Source organism: Ptychodera flava, chromosome 18 (genome assembly GCF_041260155.1).
Source record: "Ptychodera flava strain L36383 chromosome 18, AS_Pfla_20210202, whole genome shotgun sequence".
NCBI classification, from domain to species: domain Eukaryota; kingdom Metazoa; phylum Hemichordata; class Enteropneusta; family Ptychoderidae; genus Ptychodera; species Ptychodera flava.
In genome coordinates this window covers 2,188,707-2,206,370 of record NC_091945.1, presented here as the reverse complement: position 1 = coordinate 2,206,370, position 17,664 = coordinate 2,188,707, and the positions used below count along the sequence as shown (strand labels likewise).

The window sequence follows — 17,664 nt, the reverse complement described above, 5'->3', positions numbered from 1 at the left end:
CTGTTGAGACACATTAGCATTCAGGTAACCTCATCTCGCGAAAATAACGTTATTATCGAAATGTGGTCACAAAAAGTGGCTGCCATGGAAACAAGGAAAGATGTAATGACAGTAATTGAGAATACTTCCTTTCCAACCCTAAATTACGATTAGATTTCGTCTAGAGAAAGGTCCTTTTGAAACGTTTACGTAAAAACATCTTGTAATCGCCCCAGGCCTGCACTGAGTTTTCATCTTCCAATTGAGCACTTCTCCCAACCCATAACCATAGTAGAATCCTTACACAAGAGTTACCATGGCAACGAAGCTGGCCTCTTTCAAGCCAGAATTATTGGACGAAATAATTTGACGCAAATGCCTTTGAAAGTCAAATATATAAAGTGTGATGTGTGCTTGCATGTAAGCATCCATCTATTTATCTATATAACTCACTATCTAGCTATCTTGGTATAAATATCTATTTGCATACCTGCCAAGCTACGTCCTTCTCTATTTGTCTGTCCGTCTGTCTGTCTATCTCGCCGACCGTGTTTTTTGTAATGGCCAATCTGTGTATACTTATTTATATACAAATATTTTCTCTGTTTATATATTTGTAGGTATGTGAATGTAGTTTAATTATTATATTCTATTATAGCTTTGTCATTACCAATTAATTTTATGACGTCACCCCCCACACTATTACCGATAATGTATCCGATTATCCCGTATTGTGGGCCCAGATGTTTTCTACCGTGACATCTACAAATTCACAAGCATTGGGGAAAATACAAAGTAATAGCATTAGCCTCAGTTTATTATTTGCAGGGGGGTATATTATTGCCTAAGTAATTCACTTATCAGCATATATGTTTGTTCCATTCTGCGTTTTCTAATCCCAAACTTCAGGGACTGTATCCTTTACTTCATGCAAAATGGCATCGAATCCACTGTATTGCATCTTGTGACTGTAAATTAACATTCCGGAGTACGACTTGTGAAGCCAAACTCAAAATTTCATCCTGACTTAAGGAGTCCGATCTCGTTGTCAGGAAAATCTTGCAGTAATCTTCATTATTTCAAACAATTCAGTTATAAACATTGCTAATTTTCAATTTGTATCATATTCAGTAACACATTATGTCACAAATTGCCAGCAGTTATTGTTAACAGTCTGCAAATGAAATTATTAAACGCGTCAAGTTTCATCGTTAGATAATGAAACTCACGTGGTACTTTCATGCCATGTCGGTTTGATTAGCTCGTTTCTAGAAACCCATGTCAGCCATGAAATCAGATCGCGTGGGTTTAAATTACCCTCAGTTCTGATGCGTCTCAATCGACTCCGTAGCCATAGCAACAGCACGTGTGATTTACAAAACGCAATCTTGTATGCAGCTCAGATACCTTTCTGTCTGAATGTAGCATAGCAACGGAATCACTAGCGTAGAAATGATGAAGAAATTTTCACTGAAGGAAGGCAAGTAATTTGCATCAGATATTTATGGTGTAAGGGCATCAGTTTATATAGGATAAAATTATAACGTGTTTTTTAATAATTTTATAATTTTTGTTCCAGAACACAAATATATTTTGTTCTTCTCCCTAAGATATTTCGAAATATAAAACATGTTTATTAACCTTGCCAAGAGAATGTATGGTATATATTCGATGTTATTGCTGACAAACGCGCTCTGGTTGGGACGAAAATTCACTAGTAGTCAGTAGCACTGGAAATGACACCAATATAGGCTTTGATGACAAGTCATTAACCAGGCATTTCAATGTTATTTCGCGTGTAAAAATGAAAAAATAGTGTAAAGACAGAGCAAAACACTGGAAAACACATCGAAGGTTACAGGTAATGGAGTTAATTTAACTCCTTTTACCGTTGTAAATGAAAATGATAAGCACCAATGTGTGATTTTTGAATAAACAATAACTCTTGCGTCACATACACCATACATACGATACCATATATAGATAGATACATAGATACATTCATGCATGCATACATACACACATACATGCATGCATACATACATACAAACACATACATACATACATACATACACACATACATACATACATACATACATACATACATACATACATACATACATACATACATACATACATACATACATACATACATACATACATACATACATACATACATACATACATACATACATACATACATACATACATACATACATACATATCAACTATTATTTATATTTATCAGTACAGGCATTGCTGATCATAGAGTGCATTTCTCCCCGTGATTATTTTGTGTTAATATATTTATGCATTCTTTGCACTTCAGTTTGTTATTGTGTCGAGAGGAAATTGCTCTCCACTTTTTAAAACAGTGAAAAGTGAAAAGGGTATGTCGGATTACTTTAGAATTCTTGGCATTAGTCTGACCTACAGAAACATAGACAGAGTGGCAATGCTTGCATGCCTTTTGTTCCATGGTCGTCTCGGTAGACTATTGGCTTTTCATACTAAAATGAGCTTCAAAGGTGTTAAACTTTTTGGAGGCTTTGTTTGTGTTGATAATTACACGAGATTATGCGAAAAATACGACGAGATGGCATCGTACTGCCAGTCGCGTAGCAAACATAGTTACTTTGTGAGCTCTCAGGCCAGAAACACTGCTTCACGCCAATCAAAACATAACACGCCAGCAGTTTTATAAACATGTCCTTCCTTGACGCACGTGTAAAAGACGGTATGACTGACCGTAAACCATTGAGTAAAACCAGACAGTATCGATAAAAGACTTTCAAGTTTGGTTCAAACACACTCATTATATATTCATAAAAATATGAGAGGAATTTTTAAAACGGTAAAACTCACTTTCCTGAAGCTCAAAACACTCCCGTTTTCGCCAGCACGTCAATTCCGCTCAGCACCACACGACAACAACAACACAAACTTTGCCGAACATACTTTCGCTTAACAATTGGCGAAAATCCGAAAATTACCGAAGGATGCATGGTCGGCACTCTTCGGAAAAGAGAGGCGAGAGCAACCTGAGGCGAGGCGAACATGGATGGGTTACGTAACCGCTTCACGCCTTAAACAATACCCGTTGCGACTCTGTCCATGTTCCTCTGTGGTCTGACATACAGCAACACCATCCTCTGTGGCAGCGATCGTATAGCGCCCTCTTTGAAATAACTGTCCAAAGCCTTTGTTCACAATAAGTTTTGTTTCCACCACATAGTGAAACACTTAAAATTAAATTTGTCGAAAAAAGACCGCTTCAATTTGAAATGTGTGTATGGTGTCGTAGGTTTGCGAGGAAAACTCTATACTGTGTTGTATGGTGTACGCTATTTCATGATATCTTTAGGCTGCGTTCACAAAAAACGGTTAGGGGGGGGGCTGGAGGAATTCAGGGGGGGATTCAAAAATTTTGGGGGTAGTGGAGGGGGGGACTTGAAAATTTTGCTCTACCTGTAGGGGGGGGACTTGAAAATTTTTGGGTCCCTTTTGAGTTTTACATTTTCCAATTCCAAGTTTTTGTAGGTAATTCAATGAAAATTGAATATAATTTTTTATGTCATCAAAATGTTGTAATGTTAGTAATAATTTAACAAAATCTAGAACCATTTTGTCACATTTCATGACTTTTATCTCGAAAAAATCTAAAAGTGTGATTTGTCGTAAAAAAACAAACTTGAGCCTCGTAACAGGGCAGAAGCTGCAACTGTTAATGATTTCTGCAATATTTCTATGCAATATAACAACTGCAGTTTCTTGCTATCTCCCTACAGCATGCTCAAACACACAATATCCTGTATATATAAATATAAAAATGTATTTGGTGATAATTTAATTGGAGTCCAGACTGACAGTCAGTTGTCAGTGATACAAATGCATGGTACACATACATAGGCTGTGATATTATAGCAAGCTGAATACGCCATGGACAATTCAACATGCTGTAGGAAGTAGAACAAGAACGCAGTTGTAAAACTGAACAAAAATATTGCCAAAATTATCAAAGTTTATACAGCCTACGGGTAGTGTCACTACCAGATACTACCCTACTACTGCAGTGTCACTGTCATTGCATACCTGAACAGTGACAGAGACAGATCTGATGTACATGGTAGTTGAAGAAGGGTTTGGGTCAAATGACACTCATGACAGTGAAACTCACTTGTACACAAGATCAGGCCAGAGAGCAACACATGGAAGAAAACATATAAATGTTTGAATTCTGGCATATGAGAATAATCAAATATTAAAAAAAAAAGATGGGGTCACCATGCTTGATTTTCTAAATTTTCACACTCTTATTATAAAATGATACAGAAGTAAAACTTTGAATAGTAAAGACTCGAATAAAAAATATGTGACCAAATGGAATTATTTATTTTTTAACCAAATTTGCAATTATCACACCCAAAATTTCAGATATTAAAACATTTATTTGATGGAATATTTTAACTTTCCGGTATTGTCAATTTTGAGTAGCATCTAATTCATATAGGTCTTGTAGTTTTGAAACAATTTTTTGGTAGGTCACTGTGCAATACGGCAATTAGCCAGAATTCACAATTTTCCTACTCTCTCATGATTGCATTTTGTGTGCTCTTCAACAGGAGCAATTGACCTGGCCAGAGTTGGATTAACTCAAGTTGGCTTTTAGACCAATAAATCTAAAAAATTCACTGATGCATTTAAAGAACTTGCCTTGGGAATATGACTATAGAAAGTGCTAATACAGGTAGTGTTGAACACCTATGAGCAGAACGGCGCAATACATGTTTATTTTTTCTGCGCTCACATCCTTTACAAATATGCGGGCCTGTGATAGTTGGGGGGGGGGGACTTGAAAAATTTTGACCATATAGAGGGGGGGGGGGCATTTGAAATTTTTTTTAGGGTACTTAGGGGGGGATCTGAAAAAAATAAGATTCAATCGAGATTCCTGCAGCCCCCCCCCCCCAATCGTTATTTGTGAACGCAGCCTTATGTATCAGTATTCGTAATTCGTTTGACTTTCCATCGATGAACTAAACGGGGATGCAAAATGGATCTAGAACAATGTACAGTGGTTGTTTAAATGACCCATAAGTGGCACAGACTGATAATAGATCTCGTCGACTCTTGTTTACTCGTTGAATATTGACAAATTTGTAAGGAGTCTACTATTGTACAATTAAGACTTACCTGTATTTCACAGTGTAGTCTCTTTACATCTGTTATAGTAGGTTTGCTGTTCAGAACATTTCAAATGGTCTCATAATATTCTTCCTTGCCTAGTATTTAGCATGCCGACTACTACCTTTTAATCCTGGAGTTGACTTTGGATAAACCCGCGGAATGCGCCCAAGCCAATTATCTCATAATTTATGGCTACTGTCAGAGGTTGGCAGCTATTCAGGTGTTCATTTCAACTTTTGCATTACAAAAACAACATGTACGGTATCGCAGCACACCCCGCCTCCACTCTCTCCAGGAAATAATTGCAACATCTACTGTGATGTAATCTGTGTGATTTGTTGATCACTGAAAAGGCAAAAAAGTGCAATAAAAACGTCTAAGCAGTGAATGGTTCCAAGGCAACCTACTTAAATACGTTTTATGAGATGACGAGTTTGGCTGCCATACAATCGCTAGCGAATACTCCATTGCCAGTATTAAGCAGCATAGTTGTTGAGAATTCCACGGGTTGTCTGTTTTCACGGCGGCTGAAGTCTTCACTGATCATGGCATTGGCAGGGTATGTATTGATACATATGGTGTCGTCATCGTGACGTCATTGGGTGTTTCATTCAGTCGTGGCCGTTTTCACTTGTAAGAAGTTCTCACGGGTTTACGTCCAAAGTAATCATTTCTTGGCATACCATTGTGTGTTGTTATGTTGCATGACTGAACACTGAGTCAAATATGTCAAGTTTTGAATTCAGTGTTCATAGTAATATTTTGCACTGAGTGCAATGTCTATATAGTGTGATATCGTTGATCGAGAGTCAAGACGTGTAGGAAACACCTGACGACAGGTTAACCAGGGTGGTTTCTTAATTTGATCGATACAAGGAATCTAAAACAGCTGTTTGGGTGACTTTGTGTCACTATAAGCGAAGTCCATAAACAGCTGTAACCTTGCGACATCGTCATTTCGTAATTTTCGTTCTACAATAAAACTGCAGGTTTTAATTTAAGGTGTTAGCTTGGCTGACGCGATACATTGTTTACAATATGAGATGTTGTTGTTGACAAATGAATTCCAATGCTGACTAAACATCAATACAATTGGACAACACTCTGCTACATTCCATGTTTTCAAACTGAACTTTAACATGACTTTTGGAGTAGAACAAGAAAAAAAATTTTACAAACAGAACAAAAATATTGAAAATTGAATGACAGTTACATATAATGAAGTTTTACTAGAACATTACAAATAATTTATGCAACGCAAAGTAAAGAAGTACAATAGTTTTATGGTTGCAGGTGTGAGTTTCTTTTTATTAGAGCTGTTCAATTCTTTACGAATTTTTGTCATGAAGTTTGTTCAGTGCTACCGGGTGGTTCATGAAGGTGCCCGGGCGGAGCCATTGACTGTGCACTCGTATTATGTTTGTACGTCCATGTTTGCGTGTATACATGTAACATGGGAGGTTCAGAGACCTATAACTACTTTTCGAAATAAGTGCGGTTTCAAACTATTTCCTTGCAACTTTAAAAAAATATGCACACATGAGAACCAAGTAAACTACAAAAATTTACCAATATAAGATTTATGCATCCATTCTTGAGTAGAATGACATCGAAACAAAGAAAGTAAACACCAGACTTCTGCCCTTCGCAATGTTACCGTATGGGGGCGTTGTGCCAAGCGGGGGAGTATCACACTTTTGACAGCATCAGTGCATGGGAGATACTATCGGATACAACAATTATCAATGAGCTGGGATCTAAAGGGTATATATCTCACTTGTATTAAGTTTAACAACTGTTATTTATTGCCAGATCAAAGCTCAATTTCATTCTAAAAGGACCGCAGTTGTAAGCATTAAATACCAGTGTCATTACACAGAGCACGGTCCCTCCCTTGTGGAGCGACCGTGTCATTACACAGAGGTAGTAATATCGTTTTGACAAGTTTAGATGGATTTCTTCTCTGAAGCTGGGAAGCAATGAGGCAAATACATTTCATAATATAAGAAAATGTCCTATCGCTACTGTTTTTCATTGAAAATCCAATCACAACTTTCTTCAAATGAAAACCATCGCTGCATGAATGTTGCGGGATTATTCATAAACAGGCCAGTTTCCAAATTTTCGACGATAAGTCTCCTAGACTATTATGAAAGCAGCAAATATTACTTTGTTCGGCCATGTCTTAACATAAAACATATCTTTAACATTTTCCTGTGAGATGTATCGGTGCCGTGACGTAGACGTTAACATGCTGCGTGGAGTATAATATTTCATGGTTGCTGATGAGGGTCATTACAGGGTCTATTTTATTACGTTTTGTCTAGTTACCCTGGTCCCTGCCTTATATCCCAGAGAAATGTTTCACTTCCACGACATCGGCAACTTGACAGGGTAACTATCTGAATGAAATTTGCTAAATTTTAGCCTCGAGGAGAAAAAGGATTGTGTGTCATATTTTATATTAACCATTCATAAAAAATTATTTTGTGACTTATTATTTTCTGATTGAAAGCTCCATTGTCTGTAACTTTCGACGTCTTTTGTAAAGTGTTTTCCCTATCATTATCATCATATTTATTCAGTACTATAGGCCACCGGCCTTAATGTACAATTTTCATATTGAAAAGTTACAGTCACTTGAGGTTTCAGACAAAGTTACATTTCTAGTTTCCATTGCCAAGCAGACGATGACGTTGTTTAGAAGCATGGAATACATATTTTGCTAAATTTTCCAAGATGCTCTCATTTTCTGATTGTAATAATCGACTAAATTTCCATTTAATAGCAGGTGTGTAGTAAAATTGAGGGATGAAACGGGCTCTGAGATTTTCATATTGAGTTTATGAATCGGACTAATTAGGCCTACTGCCCATTGTTTGGGAAAAACACCTTTGTCCAAAATTCCATTGAAAAGAACACAGAGCGTATCATACATTTCCTGGGGTGCATATTTCCAAAATTCCAAATGAATACCATCTGTTCCAGGAGCTTTGTTATTTTTCAACTTATTTACACTATTTTTGATTTCATTCATATCTATAGGACAGTTTAATTCAGAGCAGTCAATATCTGCATCACTGAAATCATCAAAATTAAGCTGCTCTACAAAGTCCTGGACAGAAGTATAAAACTCTTCCACACCCTCTACTTCCATTTGTTCTGGATTGAACAAGGCACTGAAATAAGTATGCCACTCTTCCCTTGTAATATTACTTGAGATACCAGTTGAACTTTGACTCAATTTCTGCCAAAACAATTTTGAATTTGGCTGCATAGCTAAAAATTCTAATTCTTCACGTTCTCTTTTTGATACGAGGACTTTTTACTGCGTAACAAGCGTCTATAGTCAGTAAAGTAAAGTAAAGTAAAGTGTTTTCTGCCCTAGACGCACAGTTTATTGTTCTGCTCAAAAACCGTACGGAAATGTCAACTATTCCACTTGTCAACACAGCCTGTTTTAGAGCAATGTCCGATGTTATTGCCAGTCACGGTGAACATCTGAATTCTTCTTCGTACTAGAATTCACATTTGATAGAATGCATTGTGTTCGACACACAGCTATCCGAAGCAGAATTAATCAGTACCGAGCAGAGTGTGCATTGCACTATTTCGAAAGCCACCCGATGTACAGATCAGAGAAGTGTCTGTAAAATAGTTTTCTTTTTTGCCTGATGCTTGAAGTAGTAAGAAGATATAGTTGTTTCTAAGACAAAAAACTGTAAATATTTTTAAAGTTAAGGCTTTTTTTTCGAGTCCTCGAAAATGAAAGGACCAAAATTTTTCTCAAACTTTCTTAAAGCAAACTTTAAACCATGCTCTCTCAAAATCAAGAGTAACATTGAAAACTTTGATACTACAGAAACAAATTACCCGATATTAACCGATATTTAAAATCCAAAATGACCGCCATCCCTGTGTCATATCTAAGGGAGTGAATAAAGTTCCCGATTTTCACAAATTGCAGATGAAATCTTTATTTACTCATTCAGTTCAAAGTGAACCCCCCACAAGTAGTAGACCAAAAGAATATTGTAAAATTTTGAAAGTCTGAATATCTGTTCTCTATAGGGGTTAACCGGCGAAAAGTAAGAACCCGACCCAACCCTGTTTGCAGCAGCCTCTGATGGGTTATTACATACCTCGATGTGAGTGCAAATCAGTTGTTGAATAGGAACATGCGGAGATGTAGCGGGCAATGTGAACACAGTCACTCGTGAGCTATTCAGCTCTGGGACTATTCGCCCCATAGACGTGTGGGTTTTTCTCAAGCATATGTACACACGTCTATGGGGCGCATAGTCCAAGAGCGGAATAGATCACAGGGGACTGTGATGTGAACGACCGGTTTCATTAGTTACGGTCCCGTGAAGCCCTTCGACGTTTTCGACGTCAAGGTAGACGCTTAACGCTCTGATGTAAAATATCTATGCGCGCATTGCTATTTTGACTTTCGTTAAAATTTGTTTGATGCTGGTCGATAATTGTAAAATTGTTTGAGAATGCCATGCGTGTAAATGAATGTCATATAGCGTTAACTGTGAAGAGGCATGTAATAAAAATATTATTGCCTGAATATTTTGGTTTATGTACCCTAGCGAGAGGAGACAATTTGCCCTCCTGGCGTCGAACAAATTGTCACCTGCTCTCGGGCACATAAACTAATGTATTCAGGCAATAATATATAATATTTTAGCCTTACGTACGATGCTGTGTGTTCCCAGTGTTATATATGGCCTAACTCAGGGAACACACAGCATCATACGCAGGGCTAATAATATTTGATCGTGTGTTTTTTCCGTCTCTGCCAAGTGTAAAAAAGGTGGCAAAATTTTATATTTTTCTTTTTCATGCCTACAGAAAAGGTGTTATATGAAGGTAACTCAACAATATCTTAACCACTGAACCACTAACCTCGGTAAAAACGAAATATTTGAACGAAAAAAAAACAAAAGACATAAATATCGTCAAGCCTATTTTTTAGAGGGCGTACTATTCAAACCTCGATGAATAGTTGCCCGGATGTTGGTTGCTAGCAGACTTTTCACTGCGGAAGGAGACTAAACTAATAATCTCTATGGGATAATCTCTACAAACACAGGAAAGAACCGCGACGTAATTGAAATTTGGTGCATTTAATCGTTCTATTTTACAATTTTTTGTAAGAATACGCTCTAAGTTCCGCTAATTACCCACATATTTCTCAGTACGGTACTATTTGTTTTAACTCTTGTCGTGGAAGTACATGTCGGGTAACAAGATTACTGAGTTGTCCGGCATCTGTTTGTAAATGCAGTCGTAAGGAGGACGAGAAGTACGTGAGACACACGTTTTCCTCGCGTAATTCCCATTGCATCGGTATCTGAGCTCTCTTCAAAGGTTATAGAAGTTTCTAGTGACAAACTGGTATGTTGTTTCCTCCCTGTTACTTTTCTGTTAATGATGTTTTGTCTTGAGTCCTTCCTAAAAGTGTACTTCACACGATTGACACATCGATTAACATGTCTGCCATGGTCGATAAAATAATGTTGTTTTGTCTTCTGTTGTTTAAGTCCCAGTACGTATGCACCCCGCCGGTAATTTCTCCCATGGAGATCAACTAACATTCACGACCCCCTTAACTCCTGTAACCAAAGCGAACCCCAAAATTTAAAGCAAATATAGCCACACGAATAAGCGTACTGCATACTGTCAAACTTCAGCTGTGTAAATGTGAAAGCCAGCTTTCCTCGACGTTCCGCGGCGTACAGAAGACCCAAACTTGCACTGTAAAATTTAGTGAAATTCACAACCCTGTTAGTACTTGTACCATTGTCAGAATTAAATACCGACAAGAGTCACATTATTTTCATGTGTCCAAAGCCAGACGATGAATAGTATCATCTGCCTAAAAATTTATTATTTTAATTGGAAGCTCGATACCATCGACTGTTTTGTTTGTGTTGTGACTTGAGTCACAAATTATTGAGCGAACGGTTTGTGTTTTGGCTCTGGTAGTACAATACAGGGAATCACCCATCACATAAAAACTTAGCACAGAGGCATGGCCAAACAGGAAAAACAGTTGCCTAATTGCACAGTCTCTCCAGTCACTGCGTGGAGGGACTGTTCCAAAACGTAATGTACGTTACTGTCTACAGTCAAAATATATACCTGCTCAGTAACCAGCAAACGGCTTGTTTGTAATTTACTAACATATCAGCTCAATGCAGGATGGTGGACATCAGCTACCCTATTTGTCAGTCCAGTCTCCCACATTATACAATAGTCCAAGGCTTTGTGGTCAGTACAGGCTAAATTTTCAGTATTTGCCTATTAACTTTGAACAACCTGAACCAATAAATTCCTTGCATGTGACAATGCCGTATTATGAATCTGTAAATTTTGATGGTCCACCAAACTGCTTTCCTAACTGCTTCATTCCAGCCTGCATAACAGTAATTAAATCTTAAACTGAATATTAACAAGGGCATGACATTGGCGAGAGCCACTGACATAATAATCAGATTCAGTTGTGCAACCTGTATTGAGAAGATAGGTGTGGATCATTTGTTAAGATATCTCATGAGAATAAAAAGTTTATCTGGGAAATTGAAATAAGTTTGAAATGAGCACAACAAAATTAATATTTGACATGACAAAAAAATATATTAATTTGACATGTTCAAGTGATCCTACGCTTCTCAATATTTGTTCACACATAACAAGCATTGGTGGAAGAATTCACATGGTACTGATATTGATTAGATTGTAACCTGTATTCTAGGGATTTGGATCTTCATATCTACAGAGAAACACAGACTTTAGCCTCTTACTTCTGCCTTTGTGATCATTCTTGTTTCTTTAAACTTAAATGAGGGCTAAACCAACCGTGTGACAGTCATAAATATGTAGCTAGAGATGATGTAGTACATCCAGATTGTAATTTTGCATAACATTAGTCAATGGTACATTATTTCATGGTTAGATTCAAGGTCATATCTTCATTATGAATTTTGAAATTGCTGTGGTTCTGTCTATTGAATGTGTCATGTTCATTCAGACGTCATTCTAATGATGGAACATGCATTTTCTAATTACACAAGTTAAACAACATTGATCTTAGCAGATGAACACATTAATTATATTGACCATGTCAACAAAACCTAATTCATCATTAAATTACCAAGGAGAAATTTTATTGTATTTACAAAAATGAATCGTTATAGGAAAAAGAAGTGATTTTCAAGTAAAATCTTAGTTACTGTTCTCATTAGTGCTTTCATGGTTGCCAAAATAATCAATACTGACTTTTGCTGCAAATTTTTATAAGAAAGGTTGCATTTTCATTTAATTTACAGTTCCACTAGGTTACAAGGATCAGTGTAGGATCTCTCTGAAGTTAATGTTCTCAAAAGCTACCAATATGCAGACGAGATCCTTGACTAGCAAGAATGTACAACTGTATCCACAAAAAACCCTGATACATTTCTGTGACTGAAAGAAACAATCCGTATTTACATTGCAGGGACAAGAATCCTAGATTTCATCCAATGAATAAAAGGGATGAAATTTGTAATGTAAAGTGAACTGACACTGTATGATCTATGATGTCTTTTGTTGAACTTAACTGAATTCATTGTGGGAAAGAATTGTACGTCGGATACATAGATTGTTCATATGAAGTTCAAAATCCATTGTGTTATTTAGTCAGTAGCAGTACCATGTTAATGTTTCTGTCTCAATTCCAATGCATGGGTTACTTACTGATACAATGAAGTGCAGTACCATCCATTGTTAGAGTAGTTTACTGACGGTAAACCACTCTCCATGGCTGCTTTTTATTGTAAACATTCTCTCCATAAATCCAACTGAAATGGAAAATGCACATAAATTGAATGTTGAGCCAAATGCTCAACTGTATAAATGCATATATGTATGTCTATACTTTTCGGATGTTTTATTCTGTTATTTTTTCCTGCTGTGTCTTGCCTGATATATGGTTGATTTGCCTTTGCATTTTGCATGCATTTTACAGCGTCATCATCTTTCATTGTACCACTGTGAGTTTTCTTAAAGTCCATAAATCACCATGAGCCATAGGGGAGAGTGAGTACTGCATGTTGTCCTCTTACAACTTCTCTCTTTATTTTTATTCTCACTCAGTAGATAGCTGTCTAAGTTGACAAAACTAGGCACGGTAAACATAGCAAAACTGGCATTCTCTGTTATTCTGTAACTCTGAATCGCTTTGGTCTCTTTTGGTGAAAGTTGTTGCGGTAATGGTGCTCTAGCCATAGCTAATTGAAAAAAAATGTTTAACCCTCTCATCCCCAGTTTCCAATGGAGAGGTCCAAAGACCCTGTTGAAAACAATGGGGTTGGACCACATTCTGGTGATGAAAGGGTTGACTGTAATAATGTGATTCTTAACTTACAAAGGTGCTATTAAATGTTTTTGATATGATAATAAAACTGAAAATTGATTCTGAATTTTTTACTGCTGAACAGGGTTGATGTGCACTGTATTTGAACAGTCCGTACGGCAGCTAGCATACCCTGCTATCTTTCATACACACAAACCTGTCCAGCAATTATACTGTAGTTCTCAAATTTAATCTTTTACGCTCAAGGAAAGATTGGGCCATTACGCTTGAAAAGTCTGCATTAGACATTTTTAGACAACAGAACTGAATAGTTGAATCAGATAGTGATAATACCAGCCACTGTGTACAATGATGACAATTGAGGACAAGTGAGCATGTCTTGAACACCTCTGTCAGATCATATCAAGGAGCTGAAGTCTTTCTGTAACTCATCTCAGCTGGCACATATAATGTAATGGAAGTTTAGATTAATGTCAAAAGTTACATATGATAAAAAGTGCAAGTGATGCAGTACTTGTACATTGTGTTTTTCAAACTAAAATATCTTTATTAATAATTTTGATGGTCTTGTTATATTACAAATGTGCAAAACATTTGGTAAATTAAAGATAACAGCATCTTTTTTTAATCCCAAGGACTACCTACATATAATGATAGTAACTCCCTTTTCCCATTCATATAAAACATGAACAGACACTTTACAGATTTATTGTGTCTTAGTTTATTCTGTCAGGTTACAGATTGTAATTTTCAGTACATAAGGGCCAATCCATGCCATTATTTTAACAATGCCAAAATGTCAAAAAAAGGCACTTTTTGATTGAACTATACAGGTACATGTAAATGTATAGAACATTCAAAGGAACTATGTCAGAGTGTTCGCAGTGACGTAGATCAAACTTATCTCATGATTTTGCGTCACTGAAGAAATTAATCCTCTTTCTACCAGGCTCCATTGACAAACCACAGAAATAACTACAACTTGGGAGAAAGAGGATTAATTTTTTCCAGAGCTATCTTGTTTTAAGTGACATCTTTGAATGTACAATGAAAACTACATGTATACTGTTAAATCCCCTTTATGGCTTTTAATGAGAATAATTTTGAAGCATGTCTGGGGTTGTTGGTATCTGTTGACTGAAGTACAACACAGCAAAGATGAGTATAAGAAATGTCTGTTACAGTGTTAGATTTGACTGAGTCACCTTTTCTTAGATGTTACCTCATTTGTTTGCATTAAATACAATCTCCATTGTTCCAAAACTTCAAGTCCTGTTAGATTGTTGACACATAGACAGACCAAGATTTGATTGTCATAACTCAAATCAAACAGATAGTATTTGGAAACTCTGTAAGAAGTGTACTTTCTATCATCTGTATATGACATCATTGTGTTCCATGGAAGATACACAGGTCAAAGTTCATGGTCTCAGATCAGCAGTTGCAAATTGCTTGTGCTAGTTGCAAGTAGACTGTATTAAGTTATTAATATCTCAATAACTATTACCTGTAGTTAGATTTATAGGTTAAGAGTTGTGACAATGGACTGGAAATGTTTTCAAAGAGTACTGTATCTTTAGCCAATAAACAAGGATTTTTATTTTTCAAATGTACTTCATCTACATATTAACCAATCACAGTATCAATCTTCCATCAACTTTCTGTTTGTGTCACATTAATTATGCATTTCTGTAACAACAGTAATTCAAAAATATAAATTGATTTTGATACAGATTTATAAAGGAGTCAATACTTGATCCATTACTTTCAGGGAACTTCATTGCATCCTGTTGTTTTGTATAGGATCCTATGTATAACAAAATACAATGCCATAGAATCTCATTGCCAAGAAATTGTTGCATGTAGTTTTATCATTCAGTTTTCATATTAGCCACATTGTACAACATTGTTCAGAGCTTGCTTTCATCACCAACATACCAGTTATTTAAAAGAAGCTGTCATTCAACAAAGCAGCTGTGATTCAAAAAGAAACAAAACAGTTATCAAATATTGATTATAAGCCTTCTATCATTGTTCATTTTCACAGTAATAGAAATTGGAGATTTGTTAAGAAGATTTTGAAGTCAAGGATTTATTTCAGGGGTGGGCGGGGGGTGTGAGGTTTCTAAATCCCATTAATTAATACACATACTGAAATAATGAAAAGAAAAAAGTAGTGCCATATAAATACGTATGGAAGAATATAAAGAGAGATATTTTGTGACAGTAGTTACACCAGTTACTAGTAACTTGTACAAATCAATGCAATGATGAGATGTATACTGACTGTGATTTGCATACACATTTACAATTCCACAGCTTTGTCAAGAAAGTCAAGATGGGAAAGCGGATGGAGAAAGCGCTGAAGGAGAAGGCAGCGGCATCATCAACATCACAGGATGCTGCAGATGATGAATCCAAAACACCAGGTAAATATTTGATACATGGAAAAATCAAAGAATGAACCATTGGTGTAGGAGCATGTTCAGTCTAGTCTGCATCACAGTACTGTTTAATCTCATTGCATACCAGGATGGATACACTGTGCAAACTACAGGAACTGAAATGACAAGTACATCTTTCCCATCAAACTTTAAATTTATAATTCGTCATTGGTCAGACTGGTATCAGTGACCTTTGAACCTATCATTGACCTGTTAATGCTCCTCTGCTCTTTGACCCACAGGTTACATTTGAACCCTCCATTGTACATGATTTGTGATGTGAAATTCATGTGAACATTGGAGACGGTCTTTCAATACATACTGTACCCTAGATTAGAATAAGTGGTAGCAACTGGAGGTTACTAGTTGATGCCATGAAATATTAATAAAAGTTGAAACAGGATGTTATTAATATTGAAACAAGCAATAAATCACATGTCACCAGTTATTCAATAGAAATCATAATTTATTCAACCTGATCAGTCAGAGGGTATTTATCCCAGGCAAAACAGCTCAAAGCTTTCCACAAAGTCTCCTTGTTATTCATTTTCACTCATAATCATATAGTAACTCACTCAGTGCGTTGACTTTAACATATCATTAAGCTAATGTTCGCCTCGGGGAAAAGCTCTAGATTTTGCCAAATTTTTTGTCGGGTCAATTTAAACCATTCTCTGTCATAATCAAGAATGAAAATCAGGGTTACTGTGCAAAGTCTTGGATGAGAGAAACATATTATGTAAAATGTACTGATATGTAAATTGAAATGGAAAGTGTACCCCATGTGTTCTCTACATGATAAATTATATTTTCCAATTTTTCATATGCTAGACCGTGAATACTTTGTCAACTGTACAGGCTCCTAAATGAAAAGTACTGTGAAAGTATACTATATTGTGAAAATTTGAAAAGACTGTCCGTGAGGTGCACTCTACCCCAGAGCTAATCTTACTGCGAATTCTTGATTAAACAGAACCATACAGCTGTACTGGGATGTTTGAACAGGATTTCACAGAACTCTGCAGACGATCTGGTCTCCAACAAGGTGAAATTCCACCTGTAGTTATCCGTCCCAAACGACCTCCAACCCCACCTCCCCCAGATCCCAAGGCACAGACCCAAGTATCGGCAGAAGATGGGGAGGAAGAACAGAAAGAACCAGAGGAGCCTAAACCTACAACATACACCACTAAGGATAAATTTCAATATTTCAAACCAACGGTACAAGTGGAAATGGAAAATGAAGACAAACCTGCCACAGTGACTGAAATCTACATCAGAGGTAGAGTAGCCCATTGAACTCACAGACACACACATACAGACACACACATACAGACACAGACACACACACTAATTTTGGAACATGGTAAGATCCATTTAAGGAGGGAGTTATTGTTGTCAGAAAGTTTTGATGAAATGTAACTTGGCTGAAATAAATTTCACACCAGTTAAAATGCATTCTCCTTGCATATACTTACCTGCCTGTGAATAGTTTGATGGAAGAAAATTACTGTTTCAAGTTTGTGTTAGCTTGACAAGTGTAAACTCAATTATGATCAGTATTTAACATCATCTTGGTCAATTTCAACATTTAGCTTTTCTCATGCATGGAAAGAATAGAGTGACACTTCCATGGAAATGTTGAATTTTCTGCTTTACATTCATCCATTTCACCATCAAGCTGTGATT

At 36.6% G+C, this 17,664-nt stretch overlaps 1 protein-coding gene across 50 annotated transcripts in view; it reads left to right on the top strand.

Moving 5' to 3' along the window:
• Nucleotides 1–17,664, top strand: part of LOC139117999 (leucine-rich repeat-containing protein 71-like) — a 76,412-nt gene that overhangs the window by 36,691 nt on the left and 22,057 nt on the right. For 36 of the 50 annotated variants that reach the window (XM_070681324.1, XM_070681271.1, XM_070681274.1 and 33 more), the window contains exons 2-3: nucleotides 15,851–15,960; nucleotides 16,949–17,257. In XM_070681324.1, coding sequence (XP_070537425.1) covers nucleotides 15,851–15,960; nucleotides 16,949–17,257 — 419 coding nt within the window. Of the gene's footprint in view, nucleotides 1–5,696; nucleotides 5,726–10,432; nucleotides 10,573–13,183; nucleotides 13,255–15,850; nucleotides 15,961–16,948; nucleotides 17,258–17,664 lie in introns of those variants that run through there. The other 14 variants (XM_070681323.1, XM_070681322.1, XM_070681318.1 and 11 more) reach the window with 5 other exon arrangements.